Source organism: Natrix helvetica, assembly GCF_964273705.1.
Source record: "Natrix helvetica genome assembly, chromosome: 1".
Classification (NCBI taxonomy): domain Eukaryota; kingdom Metazoa; phylum Chordata; class Lepidosauria; order Squamata; family Natricidae; genus Natrix; species Natrix helvetica.
In genome coordinates this window covers 279,605,078-279,632,034 of record NC_138548.1, presented here as the reverse complement: position 1 = coordinate 279,632,034, position 26,957 = coordinate 279,605,078, and the positions used below count along the sequence as shown (strand labels likewise).

Genomic DNA, 26,957 nt, shown 5'->3' with positions numbered 1-26,957 from the left:
AAGAAGTGGTTTTGGGGAGATGAATACTGAAGTACTGATGAGATTTTCTGCCAATGCTTTATATTGCACCCCACAGAATCTTCCATAGAAAGAAGGATTTGCCTTTCAGTATTTTTAGACTGTAAGATATGAACCCAGAGGGTTGGGGGGTGATTGGAGGTTTCCTGGGAACTATTAATTAATGACTGCTGGAAACTTGACTAAATAAACTCATCTGTTTGTCTGGTTTGAATCAGTTGCCTATATGAACGATTCCTGTAACAACCTCCCAACTGGGATACAGATGAAATATCTGGGGGGGAAATTGACAAGTACCTCAGTATTAATTTCCCGAAGACCAACTATAAATAGATAAAGAAATGTGAGAATTTAGTATGTACCACAAAACTAAAACAGTATATTTAAAACTGGAATTTTAAGAGATCAATTAAGTTATGTTCAAAAATTTAACCATCATTCAAAGAATAAAATATATTAGTTGAACAAACTAATTCTAAGAACTGTTCTTTGCATACATAAGCAGGATTTAAGTAAGCAATCTGAAACCAACAACTATAAAATGGATAACTCACAGCTTTCTGCTGATCTTTGAAATCAGTCCAAAGTTTCTCTAGCTCAGGAGGAACTGCGGTACCTGACAACTCCAAAGCTTTAATTATATCACCAGCATACCGTGCTTGATCTTCAGTTATGAAAGTATAGGCATAACCCTGTAATAAAATATTAAGCATAAACATAATATAACTGAAAGTACATTTATTTCAAGTTATTTTTCTTTTTGTGAAGTTTTCACTATGCTGGGATGAATTTGCAAAGTCTGATTTCCTTCTACAAAATTAGTTATCTTTCTCTATTTTCAAAGAAACAAATCCACACCAACCTCTTATGTCTGATCATTGGTCAATTTAAATACATGTACGTATACACACACACACACACACGTATAGAAACTTCTAAGTAAGATAAAAAAATAATACAACTAGTACAAAAAAGGAAAAAACTCAAAGAAAAAGATAAAAGATCCAAGAAAGAACAAGAAAAATTCAAAAGAAAAAAAAAGATAATAAAGAAGTAGCTTCCAATATTTTTCTTGGCAGTTATATAGAAATATATTTGAATTTATCTCTCTATTACTCTTCTTTATATAATCTATACTGTTTAACAGAACTATAAATCACAATTTTCTTTTTTCGAATGCAAAATGTTCATAAAAGAATGTTATGTTTTTCATATTTTTACATAGCCAGTGAGATCAACTAAATTTTAAGACAGTGTGAAAGATGTGCAGCATTTAATTCATGATTTCTAAAGTACTCAATATATACCAAACAAATGAAGTAAAAAAACAATCACAGCATAAAGACTTGAGTCTTAATATTATGAAAAATTTCTGATGCTGATACAAATCAATGAAAACAGGCATTAGTTTCTGATGAATTAGACAACATTCCAGAAATGATTAAATATGTTAAGCTTTAAATAATAGGATATAATATATGTCTAATCTTAGTTTTATTTTTTTTAAAAAAACCTGATTTAAAATAAATCTGAAATCAATGCAAAAATACCGTGCATGATTCAGAATGTGTATCCTGTGAATGAAAGAGTGATACCTATCTTCAATTGTTCAAAAGTCAAATGAGGAAAAATATAACCGTTAACATTTTTTTTCTCCCATAGCCTGAGTAATCCAGAAATGAGTTCTCCCTGGTTCAATGGGACATTTTCAAACAAGGTTTCACAGAGCTGAATCCTCAAAGCGATTCACTCAGGATCTTTGCATGTGCACGTATCTTATCTATATCTTATCTATAAACTATATTATAATTCTACAATCCAGTCTTATTAAGCACATGGTCAACAATTTTCAATTTGGTTTCAATCCCAAAATCGCTATGTAGTTGAAAATGAATGGTACAAATAACTGAGTCAATACTATTAGGTCAAGGACTGAAGTACATTAAATCAAGGATCACACACAGTCTGAGGGTTTCGAGTTATTCACCACTGCTCTATTTAATTGGAAACGAGCACATTTTTATTGTTAGTAAAACCATTTTAGATCAAACGGCTGCTCAGAAAGTATATAAATCAACAAAGCTATAACCCATCCGAATGAGATTTTATCTTTTAAGTCATCAGTGGGGGGAAAAAATATTTACATACTTTGTTGCCTGCACGCCCAGTTCTGCCTGCCCTGTGCACGTAATCCTCATAATGATTAGGACAACTGTAGTTGATTACAAGCATAAGATGCTTTACATCAAGACCTCGAGCTGCTACTGATGTAGCCACAAGCAGTTTGCATACGCCACTCTTAAAATCATTGATTATGCTGTCTCTGTCATATTGGTCAATGCCTGCAGAAGAAAACATGCAGAGGATGCTGATGAACATTTAAGGTTCAGTTATTTTGTCAAATAATTAAAAGACGAGGAATGCCCACTACCTCCATGAAGTGAAAGACAGGGGTAAGAAGCTCTCATCAGGTCTTTCAATAATCCATCAGCATGCTCCTGTTTATCCACAAATATAATGACAGCTCCTTTTTCCTGATAATGTCCTAGTAGCTCAAGCAATTTCAAGAACTTGCTCTCTTCCTCTATGACAATCTGAAAGATCAGAATAGTTGGTGAAGGAAGCAGTATAGTTATCTCTAATGGAACAGCTGGAGATATCAGTATAGTCTATAATAGCAACAAACCTGATTCAATCTTCATAGTAAATGTTCAGTGGAAACTTACTTTAATTTTACAATAAAAAGCATTAATTTTTGATAGATAATATGTAATTGCAACTAGCAAACAGAGTAAGATTCCGCTTCATTTTTCTTGTCTTTGGGTGGGAAAAGGCTGCCTAGGTACAAAGTGAGTACAGCAAAGATATACCATCAAAGACCTGTTCCAACCCACACAAATATTAGTTTGCTCGTTAAATGAATTTTAGGGCTTCCATTTCACTCACATTGTGTCAAAATTGTACAATATCTACTGTATTTTTCGTAGTATAAGACACACATTTTTCCTCCAAAAAGAGGTTGAAAATATGGGTGCGTCTTATATACTGAATACAGCAATTTTGGCCTCCTGAAACCCCACCCCCTTCGCAAAAATGGATCTGCAGAGGGTTTGGGAGGCCTATAAAGTGCTCCTGGGGGGTTGGGGAGGCCAAAACGAGTGAAAAACAGACCTTTTTTGCTTGTTTCCCCCCCCCCCAACCCCCAGGAGCACTCTAATAAGCTTCCCAAAGCCTATGCATGCCCTGGTTTTTTGGGGGGCGGGGTTTGTTGCAAAAAATGGGCTTGTTTCTGTGAAAAATGGGCCGTTTTTTGCTCATTTTTGCCCCCCCCCCCGACGCACTCTACAAGCCTCCCAAAGCCTATGCATGCCCTGTTTTTTGCAAAAACTAAGGCGTGCAGAGGGTATGAGAGGCCTGCAGAGTGCAAAAGCTTTGGTGCGTCTTATAGTCCGAAAAACACGGTAAATTAACCTTAACTCAAATTAAAACTATAACTGCATAATATACTAAAAAAGGACACAGAAATTACTCATCTACAAATCTACAATAATTTAACTGTGTACCCAGCCTTATCCAACATCCAGGCCAAATGTATTAGCCCATGAAACTGCTGAATCTGTATTTTGGCCATCCACAGCATATTTGAAATAATTTATGAAATTATCTCCAATTTCTAAAGCAAATTCACTATGGCTTACTAGTGGGGGAAAAAAAACAAGCCTTAAACTGTATTTCAGATCACATAAAATGTAAATTCTGGCTTTTGACGCTAAACTGATAAATAGTAGCTATGGATAATATTTAGAAAAAAAGCCTTGGATCCAACTTTTTCTTCGATAATGCCACAGTCTTCTTTGAATCTGGTACAACAGAACCTCTGGTCACGACCATAATTCATTCCGTAACTTTCGTCACAACCCAATTTGGTCATGACCCGAACCTAATTTTGGAAATTTGGTGCTTACAAAAAAATGGCGCGGAAGGGGATATCGGCTGTGGGGGAAAAAATTGTGAATTTTTTGGTTGGAACCTGATTTGGTCATGGTCAGAAGCGTTCATGACCAGAGGTTCCACTGTACTTTGTGATAACGAAGTGCCAGTTCCAAACTGACTATGTTCCTTTATAGTAGCACAGGGGTGTCCAAACTTGGGAACTTTAAGACTTGTGGACTTCAACTCCCAGAATTCCCCAGCCAGCATGTAGTAGCATATGGATTCCTTTGGCAACAGTACTGTATGAACTTTTTAGCACAACAGATTATTGGATAAATTTTACAATAAAAATTATGTATAAGTGGTATCACTCTGCAGCACAGGAAAATAAATGTTATCACTAGTGCTTTGATGAACTGCCTCATCAAAGACACACAAAACCACAAGAATTACTCTCTACTTTATACGGTTAATACATTTCAGAAGTCAATGCCTGCAAAATATTTACAAGTAAAGCTATCTTGGATATATAGCTTTGCTCTAAATCTATCCTTTGAAGGCTGTCATTAAGACAGGGAATACAAAGGTTACATTTCTACATCTTACCACTTTCTGTTCAACATCTGAACAAACAACACTCCGGCCACCAACTTGGACCTCAATTGGTTTGCTGAGAATACGGCGCGCTAAAGCCTCCATGGCTCTAGGGAAAGTAGCAGAAAACATCACGGTCTGGCGATCAAGTCTCACATTGTCTACAATGCGCATAACCTATCATGAACAAAAGTGGGTTAATAGTGAATTTCCCAAATCAGCTACTTATTGCTTTCCTGTGGAAAGAAATTCTTCTACAATATTCAGTGTTCACACCACTGGTAAGCAATTATCTACTACTAAGGTATTTACAAGCGGTTAATAGGTAAACTCCATTCTTTTTTTCCTTTTTGTATAATCTTGTACCTAATTTAATGAATTGGATAACAGTATCCAATTGTAGTATAAGTAGGTATCAGACAATACTTTGGACTCTTCCAATGCCCATTTCGGTACTTACATTAGAGATTAAACATTTACTAGACAAAAATAACGTTCTAGTAATCAATAGCTATGCCATCATAGACCAGAACATGAAATATACTGTGTAAGTCTTTGTTAGGAAATCTGTAAAAACTAGTCATCTCTCTGGTTACCTGAGGCTCAAAGCCCATGTCAAACATTCTATCTGCTTCGTCAAGGACAACATATGTCACTCTCCGAAGATTTGTCACCCGACCTATAGAAAGGAGAGAAAACAACAAAAGGAAACAAGAATAAATCTAAAAGCTATTTTTCTTCGTAAATTATATAAATAAAATGGTACATATTCTGACTAGAGTCTAAACAAAAATTTAATCATTTATTAATTTTAGAAAAACAATTCACTAAGTGCCTTATCTTTTGTACTGGCAAATGTTTTTGCAATTGTGTACTGATGCACAAGGCCCATTATTTTGTCAATTACTTCTCTTGCATATCAGTACAAGGCCAGAAGGACCTGCAAAATTCAGAAAACAGCCCTCACCAAAACACATCATAAAACTAAGACTAAGGTGAAGCAACGAGCCACATCAGCCATTATCTGTGAGCGCCACCTAGAAAAAAACATATTAGAGATTACAGCGCATGTGTGGAAAGCAAAATTCAAGTGATAACTGAAGAAACCTTACAAAATCTTAGCATCACTATTGGAAATACTTGATTCAAAATTTAATTACACTGAAGTCAGAAAAAGTATTATCTCCAATTTTCTAAGCAGCAAGTCTCATACTGGTTCACAGAACCTATTCACAGAAGCTACCATCATACTAATATAAACAGAACTGCACATTTTTTCTGATCTACAAATATACCTTAAAATTAATGAACTTAATCTTAAGAATAGCTATCTCACACACAGTGACAAATAGACCCATGCAAAAGACATCTTTGCCTTATGTAATGATCTTGACCAAAAAGATTTTTAAAAATTTTAACTAAAGATTTTCAAAGGTGATGATAGAAAGTATACCTAAGCCCCATTTGATTGTTTGAGAATCAGCAATTCTATACTAAATCTTGTATTCAAAAGCACAATGTGCATACATCAGTAATTCTCCACCATTATTTAATGTACTTTGTATTTCCTCCCTGTTGATTTATACTGTATGGCAAAGAAGAGAGAACATACATGTGTATTTAACATACATAATGTTTAGAATTTAATTCTATGGGTTTTTTTTTAAACAGAAGGAAGCAGTTTGAGGATTTGACCCGAGAAGCCATGAACCCTTAAACTGGAAAGAATTACAGATTTCTACTGTGGTTTTCTATTGCTCTACTATTTGATGGAGCTAGACAGAGTACAGAAAACATTCTTGACTACTTTTGCATATAGAGAGGCGAGAATCATTTCTAGCACAAACAAGAAGTTACAATCCACAACATCCTGCTTTCTATTACTTTATATAAACTGCTACTCCCATTTCAATAAAATGATATCAAAGTGAATGTATTAAAAACAATAAAAACACATAAAATATCTGCAGAGATGCCCTAGCCATGTCACTTCTATTTCACTTAGTGAATGTATACAGGAGGTCTGAGTGTCACCTCAGCCACTGATGCTTATTGGTTGGAAGCTGGATTGAGTTAGACCTTACTGCAGCATCTTCAAGCAAGTGGATAGCTCTTTTTAAAAATCTGAAGGAGGAAATGCTATTTTAATGTGGTATAAAAGTAAGTAATTCAAAGTAAACACAAGATTTCTATTTATTTTACCTTTACTTCTAAACACATTTTGTAGCATGTTATTTCTGATAGATCAAAATAAGAAATTTGCAACACTTTTTTTTAAAAAAATGTTTCTTACTCTACAAGTGTACATTATTTTGGAACAGCATTGCTGTACCTACCTTTGATGGCTTAGTCTTTGGAAGCCCAGTTCTATAACTCTTGAAGGAACTTTTTCCACAGAAGTCAAATGTCAACAGTTTAGTAAGAGTTTTTACAGAAAAATACATAAACAATCAATCAAACATTGTGTGATAAGCACATAATGTTGCAGTAAAAATGTACTTTAAAGCTGCAATATCTCTTTTTAGGTTATTCGTTACTGAAACATTTTGAGGAAAAAAAAGCCGGTTTTTAAAAACTCAAATCCTTATGTTTTGTTCCCAAATTTAGAGATTAAAATTTCTTTGTACAAAAAATGAACAATGTCCACAACCATTAGATAGGGAACATGATTTTAATATAAATGATAGATGACAAACAGCTTTTTTAGAAAATCAATTCTGAAGTTGAGCTATAATCCCAAAATGAGTATGTTTATTTTAAGAAATGCTTCAAAGGTTTCCATTCATCAAATACTTTTGAAATTTATAATGAAAAATATTGAAGAGTCATTTTAAGACCACATTCTACATTAGAATAGATACCACAGCTTCAACAGATCTACGAATTTCATTATTGAAGGGGAGGTAAACAATGTATCATAATTTTTTTTACAAATTAAAAGTATTTTCTTACCATTATTAGCTGCTAACATATCAATCATACGGCCAGGTGTGCAAACTATTATTTCCGCACCCCTTTTCAGTTCCGCAATCTGAATATAAAATAAGCAGAAGAAACTATTTTAATGTGTAACATTTATAACAAATAATACTTAAAATTATCAATACTATGAATATACGGGTTTAAAATATGCTTCCTTCTGTTCTCAATTATTAAATTGATACATAATATCAGAGAAATATACAGCTAGCACACAGATTGGGGGCTCACATCTACCTAATCCCACATTTTAGATAATGTCCATCTATTTTCCCTTATCCCACCCTCTTCCTAAACATAGGGAGAAATGAATTGTCTCTGAAAAAATGTGCAAAAGCAGTTAGAGAGGAAAGGACGGATTTTCTGTACACTGCCATCACATTGTTTCAAATGGGTTATTTTAAAAATATAATTGTTGTGTGATATGTAGACCTATCTCCAATATTACTTTGTTACCAGAAAAACCAGTCACTAAGTAATGTGAACCTTTGACTGAGAAAACCTCACTAATCAGGTTTTATAGCATCTGTTGAACAATTGACTAATTCAAATCCACTATACTCTTGAGTATTGTAAAGTTGTATACATTCTTTCTCTTTGGAAAGTTGGCTAAAACAAATCTATGTTTTCCAGTGCTTGTGAATGTACAAAGTAACACTGTGCAGACTTTTAGATTCAGTTTGAAAATGGTACTTTGAAATGCAAATATTGCACCTGTCTGCAAAACAGCTGGGTCTTTCCCCAGAATCAATTAAAGAGTGCAGAGAAGCCCAATATTTGTAATATTTGTAACACTGAAGTCTCTTTGGAATCTGATTATTTTGGCGAAAAGCTTATTTTTTTTTCTAGAAAAAATATTTTTCTGTTAAAGAAACACTATCTAGATCTTCTTGTATCTCTTAACCATCAGAAGCAGCCTGAGGAAGGATGGTAGATGCAACAGAGGACAATCAGGAAATTTCACTGCAGGAGTTACTTGTTTCTGGTATCTAATCCAGTACTTTTAAGTACAAAAAACCTTAATAATTAAGTTATGAAGGAACTGCCAAAGCTGACTGTAAAAAAGACAAGAGTTGTTTATTACATAGGTGGCAATATAATCCTATTGCAGCTCTTCAGCATTTCAGATTCAATCTAGGAAAGATGTTTCAGTATGTCTGCATCACCTTATTTTCCTAGTTTCAGGTGGCTACTTTTCTGTCCATCCTGGGAAAAGGTATGACTGTTTAAAATAGGTGCTGCACTAGGAATGCATGTTCCAAAGCACTTTTTGGAGACCGAATGTAAAGTCCAGCAATCCTAGATTCTGTCAATGTGATATAAGTTTGATAACATACCTGTTCACTTATTCCCGTTCCTCCATATACACACACGACTCTAACCCCAAGAGTCTTTGAGAATTTCTTACACTCCTTTGTAATCTGTAGAGCTAGTTCTCGAGTAGGTGTCATAATGACAGCTGGGGAAAAAAAACAGAAATTTTAATCCAAAAGTCTTCATCATGTGCATACCAGAAGTTTCAATAAAACTGAGATACTCCTCAAGATTTTCACATATTATGTGACAAGAAAAAAACATCTTGTTTTGTTATACTTTACAGAACTCTCTTTCTACTAAAGCAAAACCATCACTAATATTTTTCAGCATGAAGCTTTTTCCAGCATGAAATTAAAAATATGGTTATTTTCAACTGATTAGTTTATGCTCTGCATTGTTTCAAAAGCTGTTTTATTATTGCATTTTGTTTCCTTTTAAGGAACATTTTAGGAGCCTGTGCATAATAATCCTGTTTCTCTACATGAGTGATTGGATTAACAACCACATTCATACAGCAGCAGGTTTCACATTTTGTTATCACTGGTTCGCAGTAGGCGTACTCACTTCATGGGCACACACGCCCTTTATGCACATGCGCCTGGCCTTTCATGCATGCACTTTGCTTGCGCACCTTCCGCGCATGTGCCTGGCCTCAAAAAAGTGCCTAAATAGGATGACATAGAGCCGGGGCGAGTGGGCAGGCCCACCCGCAATTTCCGCTACCAGTTCAGGCGGACCAATCCGAACCGGCTGAATACCACCTCTGCATCCATACCTATTGGACCTTCGCCCTCTTCTAATGATCTCTGATCCATGATGTGTCTGAACATGGGCAGCAGAAATGCAATAGTCTTTCCACTTCCTGTTTTAGCAATGCCGATTAAATCACGTCCGCTCATAACTGCAGGTATGGCTTGGGCCTGGATAGGGGTGGGTTTCTCATAACCATGTCTTTAAAAGGAAATAAAAAGATACTTTATGGACATGAACAATATCATACATGGGTCTACTAAAGTACTGATTTTCAGTTCTAATATCACATAACATACTTCACAATGTACAGCTATAGATTAGTGAAGAAATTATAAGTATAGGGATCTATTACCTATTCTGATACCTTTAGATGATGTCAAGATGTAATTCATAGTAACTGCACCCAAGCCTAGGAGGTCCTGAGGATTATACTTCAGCAACACCTGAAGAATCACAAGTTCCTAATTTCTGGCATGTGGGTTTGTGTAGCAGAAACTGCCTTATAAAATATTTGACTGGAGCTAATAGGTGTTTACAGTGTGATATGAAGCAATATACCCTCCATTTTTGCTGTACATTGCAAATTTCTTCACAATTTTTCCTAATCATAAAATATATAAGCTACTATTCCATTTTGCTTACTTACTTTTTCAGGGAATTCAAGATTTTCATAGAAATACCACACTGTACCCAGGTTTTGATTGGCTTGGGACATCCTTTACCCTTGACTATAATTCCTTCCATTTCCAATCTGTATGCATTTACCTCTGCAACATACAACCTGAATTAATATATGAATCACTCGTTTGTTGACTTTTGTTAATATGTCTTCTATATGAAGAATGCTATTCGTGTTCGATCACTTTTTTACAAGATGGTATATTGAGATATCTTTACGAGCAATATAAAACAAAGTTTTTAACATAGCTGATGAAACTCATGCAATCAGCATCGTTACCTACAACTATTGTGTATCTTCTTTTGTAATACAAAATAATTAGCAGCTTTTTAATTAGATAGCCTGTTAGCCTGGTTAAGACCATAGTAAACCATAATCTGATTAGACTGATTCTGGATAAGTAGACACTCTCTTATTATGGCTTGCACAAGCAATGCCTAAAAAAATCCTGGCTTTGCAATTCACATGACTGCAATTAACTCTGGAAGCTTTCAAAACTCTGAGACTAAACAAATCACTTTGAATAATAATTCTCTCTCCATACTTTATTTTTTAACACGCAAACACACACACACAAAAACCTGAAGGTTTTTATTTAGGGCAGCAGGTACTTAGGATTTAGACAGGAAAGAAGAGAAAGGACCTACTTTGGGCTCTTCAATAAGAAAGCTGTGGGCAAGAATCTCAAATTGATTTTTATTGTCCCAATATGGGGAAAAGGAGCTAAAGACTACAAATCATATGAAACAGATGGCTCATAGTATACAAGAAAGAAGCCTGTTTGTGGAATGGCTATTCTGAATCCAAACTAATGACATTCTAGCTGTTTTTCAATAGAAGTAATTTGTTCTCCTGTTAGCTTTGAAAAAGAATCAAATACTATGCAGATCTATGAATCTCTGTTTCTTGGCTAGATTTTTTCTCATTTTTTTGACCCTGATGTGATTTCATCAGGTGCTTCTTATTCTCTCCCAATAATCTTTCCAGATATAAGAGCAGGAATTTGTAGTTGTGGTGTAGAAAGTAAAATACCATATTTTTCGCTCCGTAAGACACACCTAAGTTTAGAGGAGGAAAACAAGAAAAAAAAATTCTGCTCTGTTGCACCCACCACCAGTCAGCTAAACGACGGCTGGATCCTGGCCTCCAGTAGCCCCGCTGATCAGTGGGCTGGCTGACCAGAAATGCCGCCATTGCTGTCTCCTCCATGTCTGCTGCCTCCGCCAGGGAATGCTGGAGCCTTTGCCTCCCAGAATACCGACAATCAGCTGTTCCAGGCGGCGCTGACATAATATTAGCTCCATAAGACGCACAGATATTTCCACCCACTTTTTTGGGGGGGAAAAGTGTGTCTTATGGAGCAAAAAATATGGTACATTTATTATTAGACCAATGTTTTTCAACCTTAGCAACTCTAAGATGTCTAAATTTTTAAATTCTCAGAATTCCCAGCCAGCATGCTGGCTGAGATGTTGGCTAGTTAAGGAACTTCGGGAGTTAAATACCACATACTTCAGAGCTGCCACAGAAAAACTGTATTACCACATAACAAAAAGACAAGACAATCCAGAAAAGACAGCAGGCTGACAGGAGTGTAGAGGATTCTCTATAGCCTCCTACATTATTTAAGGAGATTTCAGCCTGAAAAATTTGAGAGATACCAGAGTAATGGGATAAAGAAACTGCCACTTCCTCATTTAATGAGGACTTAATTTGATGAGGAAGTAGCACATTTCTTGAGATGAACCCAATTCACAAAATCTCACAATTTAATTTACTGAATTTGGTAGCAGTTTCTTTGACACTGCTGATTACCTTCCAGGGTCATTTTGGCTAGCTCAGGAACTTCAACATAGAAATTTTTTCTGTAAGCCTCATATTCAATCTTCCCATGATCCACTGGTTCCAGCAGTTTCCTATGTTTCGTTTGGTAGCCTGTCAGTGCAGTCTGGAGATCAACTTCCTCCTCTTCAGAGGAATACTGGTGGGTTACAAAGCAGAAAAAGTGACCTTTAGGAAGATTTTTTTTTTATATAAAGCATTTCTATATTTTTATAAAACATTTGAAATTCTGCAGCACTACACATCATAAAACCAGATAATAAAAAATAAAACTAACAAGGTAACTACAAAAGCATGACAGTAGTGATTAACAAAGATTTGTTCATTATGAAAGTTGTTAGAATGTTATTTAATTAACTTATATATTTAAAACTTCAGAAGCCACCTTTTACAATGTACTTTTTACTAAGGTAGCTTGCATGATTCTTTTCCTCCAAATCTACACATTTACTAGCTTTATCCTTCCCTAGTATCTGTACTTTTACTACAAAACATATTATGTTTAGTGTATAGAATACTACATATTCTACCTATCTGTTTTGCTTTTGCTTATTAACTATTATAGCCCTAAGCTGAGGTAAGGAGAACTGTCCAAGCAGTGAAAACAGCACTTGACATATGCGCCCCTTTTAAAGGGGAACCTACAAGCTCTTCAACTGTCCTCTCTACATTTAGCCGATGGAGGAACATAAGCTGCAAAAACTCATTTCCCATAATATTAATAGTATTTCTGACTATGCTGAGCAATCCCACTGGATTTCCTTCTGCTCCCTTCAGGGATACCTCATTTTGAAAAAAGTTTAAGTCTTAAGCATTCACAATACAAAAGTAACGACAAATTTTCTGATTCCAATGTAAATACGTTCATTATTATACAGATTGGGAAACAAAATAAAATTATCCCCATGATTGAAACTATCTATCTCTTAAAACACATAGTATTTCCTGGAGTTTCACATGAAATAATGCAACACAATTTAATTACCTCCATTGCATCTTGATCATTCACCATGAGTTCTCCTTTCTTCTTTTCAGTCTCTGGAGAAGCTTTTTTGGTTTTCACTACAGTTACTACTTTTGTAACTGTTGGACCTGATTTCTTTTAAATGAAAAGAAAAGGGGGGGGGAATTTACTGAGTTTAGAAGCACACAAAGCAAATCAGAAACATGAATTACTTTAATACTCTAATTTTGAATTTATGTGTCATAATATTCAAAAAGCTATTTCAAAATCTGAATCAAATCCAATTTACCTTTTCACTTCCAGCTCCACCTTTTACACTTCTCATATTAAACTTCTTGACCTCTTCTTTTACTTCTTCCATATATGCATCTAGTGGATCTAACTCTTCATCTTCAATTTCATTACCTTCTTTTTCTCCTTCTGCAGTTTCTTCATCATCATCTAATGTGAAAGATATTTTTAAAACCATACTGGGATACAATCTGTTCCTATATATGTAACTCATATTTTCCTAAGTATATTTTAATGGTAAAAAAGATGAATCTTTTCTATATAAACAGTGACATTGATTTTCCACGCAGTCTAACTGCTGAATGTGGAGATTGTTTATTTTTTTTTCTATCTATAAAAGTACCGTATTTTTAGAGTATAAGACGCACCAGATTTTGAAGAGGCAATTTTTTAAAAAACGTTTTTGCATTCTGCAGACCTCCCAAAAATGGCCTGTTTTTCGCGAAACCGGGCCCATTGTTTTTTTTCCCCCAAAAAAAGGGCACAAATAGCCTTTAGGCGGCTTATAGAGTGCTCCTAGGGGCTGGTGGGAGCAAAATTGAGCAAAAAAAGGCTATGCATGGCCATTTTCGTGAAGGGGGCGGGGTTTCGGGAGGCAAAAAATGCTGTATTCCGTGTATAAGACGCACCCAGATTTTCAGCCTCTTTTTAAAGTTCTTATATACTTTGAAAAATACTATTCTCTACATTCAAATTCTCTACAAAATATAGACTGTGCATAAGAAATAAAGTGTAAAAACAACATGCATACACTGTTATATGGGCAGAACACCTAGTTTCAGATGGCTTGGGAACTAAAACGTGCAACTTTGGGGTGTTTTCATTTGTGCAAGCCTAATTTGCTCTGCACAGTAATAGCAGAGAGAAGCATATAAAAACTCCAAGGTTTCAGCAGCTTCAGAGAGACATGGAGAGGAACAGTTGAGAAGTTACAGAGGGATGTGCAGGCTGGATTTTGTTTCATTCCAAATCCATAAAAACAAAAAGCATTTTAAATTTCAGTTGTCTAACTAGGGTTGATCCAAAACAAATTGATATAACCCCTAGAGAGCAAAGGGATTGAACAACATATTTTCCTCATTTCATACACAACTTTAAGAACCACTGTGGCGATTGTCTTCAGTTATGTTCAAAAGAATATAGCTTCTTTCTTCACAAATAATTTTAATACAAAGACATTAATACCATCATCATCTTCTAAACTCCATTTCTTCCCCTGCTTCATCTCTTCAATTTCTTTCTTCAGTTCTCCTATATTTTCCATAGCTTTCTTGCGCTGCTCTTCTCTCCATTTTTCTACTCGTTCTTTTCGTTTTCTCATTTCCTCTTCCAATTTATTTTGATCAAAATTCTATTCCAGAAAAGAAAAATCATCCAAAAGGTAGCATCAAATTTCTAACATTAGAAACGCTTAAAGAGAAATGAAATTGATCTAGATCCTGGAAGCATACAATTTGTGAAAACCTGGTTTTCAGTTCTATCCAGTATAACAACTTTTTCAGAAAGCAAACTTTCTTCAGAACGAAAATGTAGTACAACTACATTCTAGACCAGTGGATAACAAAGGAAAAGGAAATATGAATATACAACTATTTTGTTAAATGGAGTAGTATAGGTAGCAGCATGCTAGGAGCTCTTTACTAAATTAGATAGAAAAACTTATCTTTCTAAAAGTCTACATGGTGTTTTTGATAGATAAACAAAAATAAGTAACAAATGTCAGAAAGATAAAATAGGTTAAGAGGTTGTAGTTAACACATTATGCAAGTTATTCAGATTTTAAAATACATAATCATTATGATATCAGCTACTGCCTGGCTACATTGAATAGAAACAACCTTTAGAATTGATGCAAACATTACAATTACTTATTTAAATATTTGTTGTGCTATTTCTCATTAAAACCTAAGGAATTCTACAGAACCGTCAAAATTATGGTTTTAAAAATGGCTTGTTACTCTTTATAGACATAGAACTTTTTCTGTACTTACATTTACATCTTTATCCTTTTCTTCTTCCTTGTCCTCTTTCTCTTTTTTCTTGTCTTTACTAACTTCCACACCTTCCATCTTTTCTGTAGAGCGTGATCTGAAAGACATAAAAAGCATTGTGTATTGCAGAATGCTTTCTGTTCTCTTGACAAACAATATTAATGAATACAAATAATTGTTTTTATTATACATTGCTTCATTGAATGAAATTAAATTATAATAAACAAGTCTTAAGTTTCTGAACTCATTTTTCTGCCCTTCTGGCACATGCATGCAAGAAAGACACTTCAAGTTTTTAATTGAGATTCAGTATTATGTCTATATCTAGACAAACTCATTTATTATAAACTGGGTTAGGGAAATAAGCCAATTTTAAATTGTGCTTTCCTAAAGTTAGAACAAATTAGATTCCCTTTGCCAGTGTTTAGACAACATATCCAGGGCCTAATACAGCTGCCCAAATATTTTCATAGTTCTTTATGTACAGCATAATCTTTACAACCCTTTCATACTCATGCTTAAAAATTGCAGACATTAAATCTGTAGGTACTGGGAAAATACAATCAGTCTCCAGTTGCTTATTGATGGTTCAAAGTTACAACAGATCTCCTCAGAGCTAGTTATGATCCAGTTTTGGTGTTACCTCAACCGAATGCACATTTCTGTAATGACGTGATGGCATTTTAACCACTTGGCAACCAGATCACCTTTATGGCTATTTGCAGCACTATGGTCAGATGGCTGCAATTTGTGGATTTTGTTTTGCTAGTTTCTGGCATTCACTTTTGGTTCCTGGTAAAAAACACCCATTGCAGAAAATGAATTTTACAATCACTGTGTTTGCTTAACAACCCTATAACCTTCAATTCAGTCACATGATTCCTGTATTCCATACATACCTTTCCCTTCACCTATTTTGTGAAAGGGGTTCCTAAAGTGTGGATGCAAACTTAAATTGCAATTAATCAAAAATTGAAAACGGAGGAGTCAACGTCGCGACGGAATGGACGTGCGGTCTTGATGCTCCGAGACTGCCGCCAATACTTTTGCTGGGTGGTCCAATCGGACCTAAACCGTCTCAAAGAGACGGTGAACAGGAAGACTACATCTTGCTGATCTCAGGGACCCTGCAAAGTCTCTGATCGATCCAAGAGAAGGTTTTCAAGCTGGCGACAAAAGGCAGTCTAGGCTGATGAAGTTGGGACGGGTCCGGAACGGAAGGAAAGTGGAAAGAGAAAGTGTGTCCATTTGGTGAGGAATCCTTTCTGTTTTGAAAAAGACTGCCCCCCAAAATTTCTCATTTTAAGCTAAATTAAATCCTTAAGCAGAAGTAAGCGGCGAAATTAACCTGCATTGGATTGTTTTGGATAGTATTTTTTTTCTTTTTTTGGTAATTATACTTTGCGGATTGAAGTGCTCGCAACTTTTTTACTCTCCTCTTTTTAAAGTGAACGGACCGGTTTTTCTTCTTCTATTTTTTGTTGCTTTACTTTTTAACTTAAGGATTAAAATCTCATTCTCTATTTCAACAAAAGTTTCTACTATTTGCTATTAAATTCCATTTAAGAACTTTGTATCCCTTAAGCTTGAGACATTAGAGTGAAAGGAAGCAATACTGCCGCTCGGAGGCTAGAGTTTCTGAAACTAAGAATTTTATCCTGTTTCTCCTTTGATCTTACTGTTTCTGTACTTCAAAGTTCCATAATCAAAAGTGATAAGAGCCAAGGGCACGAAGTGTTTACACAGGTGTCCTTTGAGAGCTTTATCGGCACTGGAAGACGGGAAAAAAAAACTTTCTTGTGAAGATTACAAATGATCTTGCGTTTAAGTTAAATATTAAAAAAAAGTCTGGAAAGCGAGAGTGGTAGCAATTTACAATTTGGAAATATGGATCAATTTTCAGAAGAGGAAACTTTAATTTTGCAAAATATTTGGGATGGAATTCAAAATTTACTGAAGGTAACTGGGAGAATTGAGAAGAAGATAAGAGTTTTCACTAGAAAAAAATGATGGAGATGGAGCACCAAAAATTGAAGAGAAAAAATGAATACAAAGATAAGAAAACTGATGATTTGATTTGTGGAGTGAATGTAGTTGAAAGCGAAAAAATGGGAGTAAAAAAGGGAATTTGATGGACTGGAGCTGTACCCCAAATTTCAAGGCACAGAAGAAGAAAAAAGGGGGAAAATGATGATTTTAAGGAGAGTAACCTTACCAGAAACACAATCGACAACCAAAGATAAATTAATTAAAGTAGCAAATGGAGGGCGCCGAGATTACCCGAGAGATGCAACAAGTAACAAGGTGCGAAGAGATGTCCATAACAACTTTACTAAGGAAATAAACAGAAGATTAATTCCACAAATGGCAAAAGAAATAAGACTATATGTCTTTTGGAAGGACACAGGTTGATATATGAAAGTTGATAATAAAAAAGTAGCTAAGTCTGGTGATTAGTAAATAGTAATTTAGTAATTTTTAGATTGCTATTTTAAATAAATAATTGATAATGGCAACAAGGTACATTTTTGTGTTGGCTGGATGTGAGGAAGTTGGATATAAATAGTAAATGATTTTGTTAACAAATATTAATGATAACAATAATAATGAAATGATAAGAGATAAAGTTAACGATATACATATGTACTGGTTTAACATAAGGAATTTGGATATAAATTGCAAACAGTGACTTGGAAAAAAAGGCTTAGACATTTTATTAATTAATCATTTTGAATGTATTATAAAGGTGTAATGTTACTGGATATATACAAGTTGATAACAAAAAATTAACTAAGTTTTATAATTAGTAAGTAATAATTTAGTAACTTTTAGATTGTTATGTTAAATAAATAATTGATAATGGCAATAAGGTACACATGTGTGTTGGCTTGATGAGAAGAAATTGGATATAAACAGAAAAGGATTTTCTGTTAATCAACATTAACTATAACAATAAATAATGGAATGATAATGATAAGGGATATAGTTAATGATATGTATGTATGTATGTATGTATGTATGTATGTACGTACGTACGTACGTACTACCATAACAAAAGGAACTTGGACACAAATTGTAAACAGTGACTTGGAAAAAAAGGCTTAGAAACTTTGTTAACTAATCTTTATTTAGAATATGTTATAAAGGCTTAAGGTTATTGGATCATTTTTGTAATAACTAATGAAATGCCATCAGGTGGTTGTGTTTTTAACTATGGATTATTTTAGGCAAAAGGACATTAAAACAACTTTAGTCAAATGAGAATTATGCTATGTTGACAGTAAGATTCATAAAGAATTTTTGATATCTGATATGACTATAAGCAATGACTGTGGAAGAGATGCATGAAAGTTATTTGTAACCAATTGACACACTTTCTACAAGATGTAATGTAAGATGATTCTTTTTTTCTGTTGTTTGTTTAATGAAAAAATTTTAAAAATTGCAAAAAAAATTTAAAATGAAGGGAAATTTCTATCTGTTTTTTGAGTAGATGATAAAATAAAATTCTTGAAGGCAAAATTCAGCTCTTCGGAACAAAAAAGGTGACCGTTCTATCCAATGCAGAGTTAGCCACACTTAGGTCCGCTGATTTTAAAGAATTAAAATGCATCAAAATCTGCAAAGAAACAGCTTTATGTATACTTATAGCCCCCCTCCCCCAGGTTTCACTGAGTTCAGTGGGATTTACCATCAAATACATGATTAATGTAAGCAAGAAATCTAACAACAGTACATAGATTAGTTTGTTCAGTTCCTTTTCATAAAGTCATTCCAAAGATCAGATAATATTGCAGAGCAAGCTCCAGACTGCAGTATATGAGTAAGATTATGATTTTTTTCTAGTCTATTCAATTATACCAGTGGTTTTCACCAGGTAACTCCTGGAGCCACTAGGATATTACAAGGGAACCTCAGGAGAAAAATATGTAAGGGAAGGCACGGCATGGGCCACAAAAAAGCCAAGTAAATGTTGACAGTGAAAACACACCAGTTACTGTCCTGTGTCTGTATCTGAGACATGGAATTGGGCATCATTATCAGCCTAGTTATTTAGCAGATGGTGGAAGCCCTCAGTAAACAACTGACAAGGGAGTGTGTTGAGTTACTAAAGTTATTATAAATAAAAACATATATTCTGTACAAACCAAGTGTGCAAGTGATGATCTTCTTCATGATAATGGGACCTGGACAGGGGATCCACAGGAGAAAATCAAGGTTGGAAGGGGGCCACAGGCAAAAAAGATTGAGAAACACTGATTTGTATTACTGTACTCACAATAAGCATAAAACTAGATGTACGAAAAGGATATTCTCATATAGTGAACCGGGTGTAGCAAAAATACATTTTTGGCATATCAAAATACAATACAGAAACAGCATTCCACAATAGAATTTCATAGCTATATAACTGGAATATGATCAAAATAGCAGCTACATTATTAGAGTTAGAAAAAAATGCATACACTCAATTACCTGTTTTCTACTTTCTTGTTCTTGCCAGGGCTGGAAGATCGAGACCGTCTGCCTCTGCTCCGGCTTCTAGATCGTCTTCTCTCTCGGCTGCGTGATCGTCTTCTCTCTCTACTCCTTTCCCTCTCTCTACTTCTTGAGCGCCTGTACAAAGCAGATTTGAGGTACAATCTTAAGTAAAATATATTTTTCTAGTTCATAAGACATCACTCTCCAAGAGGAAGTAGAAAATAATCATTTCAGAAAATAAAAGAAGAATGAATTACAATAAAGCAGGAGTGTCAAACTCATGGCACGCGAGCCAGATGTGTCACGTGCTGGCAATGCCCACCCCCATTTTAGCAAAGGGGGAAAAAAGTCACAATATGCCACGTGACGACAATGTGATGATGCAAGTTTGACACCCTTGCAATAAAGGAACAACGAATTATAATGAATTAAGAACCAAACCCAATTTTTACAGTGACCAAAAAATATTCCTTCTCTACATCGTCAATTGGTTTAGAAAAATGTTCAGCATTTACTAAGATTTTTTTTCTTGCAGGAGTCTATTAAAGACTACAACTTACCTCACCCGTTTTCTGTCACGCGATCGAGACCTTCTCTTTTCCCTGCTCCGCGATCTCTCACGCCTGCGGTCTCTGTCTCTACTCCTAGAACGCCTATCATCTCCACGTTTTGCTCTTTTGTCAGATGGTGAACGACTGCGTGAACGGCTACCAGAGCGCCCTCGTGATGAGGAGCGCTTCCGATAATGCCTGCAGTTGTATAATAACAGAAGGGTGAAGACAAAGAATACCGAAATTCAAGTATAAAGGACGTGATAAACAAATACTGAAGACTATGATTAAAATTGTTCAAAATGTTCCAAACTAGACTGTGAAAATATGTCATTTATTTTCAGTATTTTCACTACTGAATTGATGTGATTTTCTTATAAGAAGGGTTAGTCCAAAACTGAGACCAAGACTGAAATCTTTACAAACTTCTGAGATTCTCTGGGATAGCTGTTTTCTAGCAATCCATTTGATTGTAACTGTTAAAATACTAATTGAGAAATACTAGCTATGGAGTCCTAAATTCTTCTAGCAGGAGTAAATAAAATGAAATATAATTTGTTAAACAGAGGATAATATTATATACATTCCAGGCTATTAATTTCTGGATTCTGTGCTCCCAAATGGAGGAGAGGGAGACTATATTTTCAGCCAAACGTTATTGAGGTGTTGGTCAAACATGTATTTTACTTCTAGCATATATAAATACATACGATAACAATGCTCAAATAAAATACAATCAGATTCTAAAGTAGCCAAGTTTGCTAAACACAATGCACCCAAAATATAAATATAGGACTACACAAGTAAAACAAATTAAAAACTACCCTCTTTCCTATTTAACTAACTATCCTCTTAAAGCATTTTGCAAAGCATAGACTATAGTGGCACTTCATATAAAATATGAATCCATCATACACTGAAGGAAAAACAGAATCATGAAATCCCAATGAACTTCTGAACTAAATACCACACACAAATATTGAAAGAGGTGGCAACTATTTGATTAATACAATCATTAATCATTTACATAGTACATTTGTGCTTAGAAATTGTGAGATTAAAAACTATTATTTTAAATAGATGAACTTACTGTTTTTGTTTGGACAACTGTTGCTTTGTTGATCTAAGAAAATGAGAGAGATTAGGTAAGCAAGATGGTATCTTCAACTAAATCCGTTTTGGATGATTTCAGCATGAAACTTTTCAAAACCTGCCAGCTACAGTTGGGCTCTGCTTATTTTATATAATACTGAGCTTCCCCTATGAAATATTCTATGCAAACTACTGCAAGTTTATTATGTGATTGACCAAACCTCATATTTGAAAATCATGGATGTTTTCCAAGATTGTGCTATGCAACTGACTTATCACTAATGACTATTTCCCATTTGGACAGACTCCAACATTTGCAAAACAGCCTCATTGGACAAGAAGGATCTCTCTATTAGAAGGAAAGCATAAATGGTGGAGAGGACAGTTGTGTTCTCAGATATTTGAATCAATTGTTCTGAAATTTATTTATGCAATTGTTCTGGCAAGCAATCCCCAGCAATCTAAAACTCATAGGGTTATCAGTGCATTTAACATAGATGTTTGTGCGGGTAAGATTATCAGTCCTGCTGTCAAGCAAAATCAAGCATTTAATAGTGAGTGCCATAGCATGTGCATGAATCATGCAAGTGGCAAGAAAATAGGGGCAGTCAGGCATAATACAGGTTATGTAGACGGTAAACACAGGGTCAAATAAAATGGACTCAAATGTCTATACACCAATGCACAGAGTATGAGGAATAAACAGGGTGAATTGGAAATTCAAGTAAATGAGGGCAGATATGATATTTTTGCCATTACAGAAACTTGGTGGGATGAAACCGACAAATGGAACGTACAGCTAGAAGGATTTAAATTATTTAAAAGAAATAGACCAAATAAAAGAGGAGGTGGAGTTGCATTATACATAAGAAATAACTACATCTCTACAGAAATAGAACACAACAATGAAGAGAACTATCTTGAATGCATTTGGGTCAATATTAAAGGTTGGGGGGGGGGGGGGAGATATTGCCCTGACATCAACTGGGAAACAAACTTTGCACCAAGTGGAAGATCCAACAGATTCCTAACGAATCTAGCAGACAACTTTGTTTCCCAAAAAGTAGACACGGGAACAAGGGGATCAGCCATATTGGACTTAATTCTCATTAACAGAGAGGAAATGATAGAAGGTATTGAAGCCATAGGAACCCTGGAGGCAAATGACCATGCAATATTGGAATTCACCATTATGCAAACACAAGTAGTAGAACAAAGTCAAACTAGAGTCTTGGACTTTAAGAGAGCTAATTTCAATAAACTTAGAGAGAGCTTGGGAAAAATTCCATGGATGAGAATCCTCAAGGGGAAAACAACTCAAGAACCTTGGGAAATTTTGAAAAATGAGATTATAAAAGACCAGTCTAGCACAATACCAATGAAGAAGAAAAATAACAGCTCCCAAAAGAAACCAGCATGGCTGCATAAAGAACTCTCTGACAAATTGAAAGACAAAAAAGATAAGTATAAAAAGTGGAAAAGGGGGCACATAACTAAGGCAGAATATCAGCAAATAGCCCGAGCATGTAAAGATGAAGTTAGGAAAGCTAAGGTTCACAATGAAGAAAGGCTTGCCACAAAAGTAAAAAATAACCCCCCCCCCCAAAAAAAACTTCTTCCAACATGTTAAAAACAAGAAAAAAAGTTAAGGAAACAATTGGTCCATTGCTGGGAGAAAGTGGCAAGAAGGTGACAAGCAACAGGGAGAAAGCAAAACTATTTAACTCATGTTTTGCATCTATCTTTACACAAAGGGATAAAACAGTCCAACCTATCAAAAACAGCACCACAAAAATCAGATTAGGAACACAAATTGAAATAGGGAAGAAAATGGTAAGTGAGCAACTGTCTACTCTAGATGAGTTCAAATCACCAGGACCGGATGGATTACACCCCAGGGTTCTGAAGGAACTGGCAGACGAGATCTCAGAACCACTGAAGTATATCTTTCAGAGATCCTGGGGCACTGCCAGAGGACTGGAAAAGAGCTGATGTGGTTCCCATCTTCAAAAAAGGAAAAAAATAGATCCAGGAAACTATAGACCTATCAGCCTGACCTCAATACCAGGAAAGATTCTGGAAAAGATAATCAAGCAACGAATTAGTGAACACCTAGAAGCAAACAAAGTAATAGCCAAAAGCCAACATGGATTTGTCAAAAACAGATCATGCCAGACTAATCTTATTGCATTCTTTGATAATGTGACAAAATTAGTGGACCAGAGGAATGCCGTCAATATAGTTTACTTGGACATCAGTAAGGCATTTGATAAGGTAGACCATAACCTACTACTAGATAAAGTAGAAGAATGTGGGTTAGACAGCATCACCACCAGATGGATTCGTAACTGGCTGACTAACCGCACTCAACATGTAGTCCTCAATGGAACTGCATCTACATGGGGGGAAGTATGCAGTGGAGTACCCCAAGGCTCTGTTTTAGGCCCAGTACTCTTCAACATCTTCATCAATGATTTGGATGAGGGAATAAATGGGGAACTCGTCAAATTTGCAGATGACACCAAGCGGGCAGGAATAGCCAACACTCCAGAAGATAGGCTAAAGATACAGAAGGATCTTGACAAACTTGAACATTGGGCACTATCAAATAAAATGAAATTCAATGGTGAAAAGAGTAAGGTTCTACATTTAGGCAAGAAAAACGAAATGCACAGGTACAGTATAGGTGGTACCTTGCTCAATAGTAACTGTGAGAGGGATCTTGGAGTTCTAGTGGACAACCATTTAAATATGAGCCAGCAGTGTGCAGCAGATGCCAAAAAAGCCAACACAGTTCTAGGCTACATAAGCAGAGGGATAGAATCAAGATCACGTGAAGTGTTAATACCACTTTATAATGCCTTGGTAAGACCACACTTGGAATACTGCATTCAGTTTTGGTCGCCACGATGTAGAAAAGATGGACTAAAACATATGAAGAATGGTTGCGGGAACTGGGTATGTCCAGTTTAATAGAAAGAAGGACTAGGGGAGACATGATAGCAGTGTTCCAATATCTCAGGGGTTGCCACAAAGAAGAGGGAGTCAAACTATTTTCCAAGGAACCTGAGGGTAGAACAAGAAGCAATGGGTGGAAACTAATCAAGGTGAGAAGCAACTTAGAACTGAGGAGAAATTTCCTGACAGTTAGAACAATTAATCAGGGGAACAGCTTGCCTCCAAACATTGTGAATGCCCCAACACTGGGAATCTTTAAGAAGATGTTGGATAGCCATTTGTCTGAAACGGTATAGGATTTCCTGCCTAGGCAGGGGGTTGGACTAGAAGACCTCCAAGGTCCCTTCCAACTCTGCTATTGTATTAAGTAGCTATGAATGACACCCCCCCCCCAATAAAAAACCCACCTGCAACATTTTAAAGCCTTATTATACTTCATTGTACAGGAAAAAAATCTAAGAAGCAGAACTAATGTATTCCTATATCCATCCATCCAAATGTATATAAAGTGCATTGCAATAATGCCCGAATAATGTTAGCACAAGGGTTTGAGAAGTCTTGGTGAATCAAGATGTTGCAATAATGGTGTTTTTTTTTTTGCTTATAATAATGCAGTAGCATCTTTCACAAGGAGCAATCTGACAATCTTTTCCTGAACTCTTATGTGTTGTTCTCTTAATATTATCACTCTAACTCGTTTTACATGGCATCCTAACTCACCTAGCAGACGAATATATCGTTAAATGTGCATAGCAGACAAGGATTAAAGTGGAAAGCCACCGCCAGTAAGAAACCAACCAACTTAAATAAAATCTGCGATAATGTTTGAAGCCCAAATCACAACTGTAAGGGGCATCAAATACGAGGCCGCAGGGGAGGAAACGTGACTACAGACTCGTCCCAATAAAAGTCGCATTTAGACAGACGACCTAATTGGGCTTTAACGACGAAAAAGAACGTGGCCCCATGAGGAAAAGGCGGCTAGAGGCTACCCAGAGAGAAGCCAGAGGCCTAAACCCAAAGGCAACACGGGCCGCCTTTATTCTCCATGTTGCAAATCGCCTCGTGATGAAGGCTTCTTCCTATCTTGAAGCTCCAGAGTTTAAACTGGCGGCGTTATATAGACATCCAATCTTCAATCCGGCGGCCACCCCAACGTCAACGAGGCCTTCTCCTGGACTGTCCCGGCCTCCTTCCTACGCGGCCTGCGATCCCCTCCCTTCGGCCCCAGTTGAGGAATTCATGCCGGCTCCTGAAATCCGCAGCCCCTTCGTCGCCCTTTACCTCGATTCCCGACCCATGGCAGCGACCCCCGGGGCAGCGAAGGAGGACGGCTTTCTCTTCCGCCTCGGCTCCTCAAAGCCAAGCGGCGCCCGCAACCATTTCCCGAGAAGCAAGCGAAGCGGAAATGCATCACCGACGCCGAAAGGGGAAGAAGGCGAAGAGGGCCCGGATCATGTCCTACAGCCGGCCCACAGCAGCCTCTTCTGCCCGGCGGAGCGACCAGCAGGCGCTCTCCGGGGCAACTGCGTATCCCGCCGGAATTTTAAGCGGGTTGTAACTTTGTCCTAAGAGCGCTTGGTGTACAGTGACTAACTCGCAGACAAACGACGGTACCCCGTGTTGTTAAGCCCATCATGAGGAGAGAACTGAGCATACCTGTGCATTAATATTTATTCGTAGTCTGCTGCCAGCTGGTCACACCCAAAGGGTGCTTTTTCAAGAGGCAACTGGACTCCCTGCTTTTTTTCTTGAGGAAAAAGAAAAGGAAAAACCAGAAAGTCCAGTTGCCACTTGAAAAAGCAACTTTGGGACGACCACGATCTGGATGACTGAGAATCCCCATAGACAACTGGGCTACATGTTTATTTGTTGTACAATGGAAACAGGTAAGACTTCTGGACCTTGGCATGAAATGTGGATCCTCGATTTCATATTTTTGAGGGATATGCCTGGAATCTGATTACAATTCTCTGTGGGGCGTACATCCCAACAATTTTTCTCTGTCCGGTTTTGATTCCACTGCGGCTTTAAAAATGGATCAGAAACAACTTTTCTCTTAGTCCCATTAAAAAAAAATCAAGGTCAAATCATGATCCATGTGTGTCCAAGCATAAAAAATTACCAAATTACTGTTGGGCAACTTGGGGCCCTGCAACAATGCAAAAGAAATGTCCTCTTGACTTCACTTAACTTTTGATGGGATTCTAATCTGGATCAATTCACAGAACACATTTGTTTGAACTGGGTGAACCACTGCAAACAGTTTTAAGTTCATATGTGGTGCAAAACCAGGGATTTGAGACCAGGTTGCCTTCATGTGTTACTATTTTTGTATGTATCCGCATGAAACACAAATCATAGTTCTTTTACTTACAATGTTTTGTAATTAGATTCATTCTTATTGTATGATTGTAATCATACAATGATTCTAATCTGATTGTATCTTACTTGAGTAGTTATCCCAGTGATGCCAACATGTGGATCTGATGCATGGCTTCACATGATTTTAC

General features: G+C 36.2%; 1 protein-coding gene across 2 annotated transcripts in view; it reads right to left on the bottom strand.

Moving 5' to 3' along the window:
• Positions 1-25,857, bottom strand: part of DDX46 (DEAD-box helicase 46) — a 36,547-nt gene extending 10,690 nt beyond the window's left edge. The window contains exons 1-18 of one of the 2 annotated variants that reach the window (XM_081934648.1): positions 25,729-25,857; positions 21,485-21,517; positions 20,404-20,592; positions 19,838-19,978; positions 15,362-15,458; positions 14,556-14,721; positions 13,369-13,520; positions 13,101-13,214; positions 12,089-12,254; positions 10,241-10,361; positions 9,617-9,792; positions 8,862-8,983; positions 7,498-7,576; positions 5,142-5,224; positions 4,558-4,722; positions 2,450-2,612; positions 2,167-2,360; positions 573-710 (exon numbers count right to left, since the gene is read on the bottom strand). In XM_081934648.1, coding sequence (XP_081790774.1) covers positions 573-710; positions 2,167-2,360; positions 2,450-2,612; positions 4,558-4,722; positions 5,142-5,224; positions 7,498-7,576; positions 8,862-8,983; positions 9,617-9,792; positions 10,241-10,361; positions 12,089-12,254; positions 13,101-13,214; positions 13,369-13,520; positions 14,556-14,721; positions 15,362-15,458; positions 19,838-19,978; positions 20,404-20,592; positions 21,485-21,517; positions 25,729-25,745 — 2,316 coding nt within the window. In that variant the 5' untranslated portion in view covers positions 25,746-25,857. The remainder of the gene's footprint in view (positions 1-572; positions 711-2,166; positions 2,361-2,449; positions 2,613-4,557; positions 4,723-5,141; positions 5,225-7,497; positions 7,577-8,861; positions 8,984-9,616; positions 9,793-10,240; positions 10,362-12,088; positions 12,255-13,100; positions 13,215-13,368; positions 13,521-14,555; positions 14,722-15,361; positions 15,459-19,837; positions 19,979-20,403; positions 20,593-21,484; positions 21,518-25,728) is intronic. The other variant, XM_081934649.1, reaches the window with a different exon arrangement.
• Positions 25,858-26,957: the final 1,100 nt, after the last annotated feature.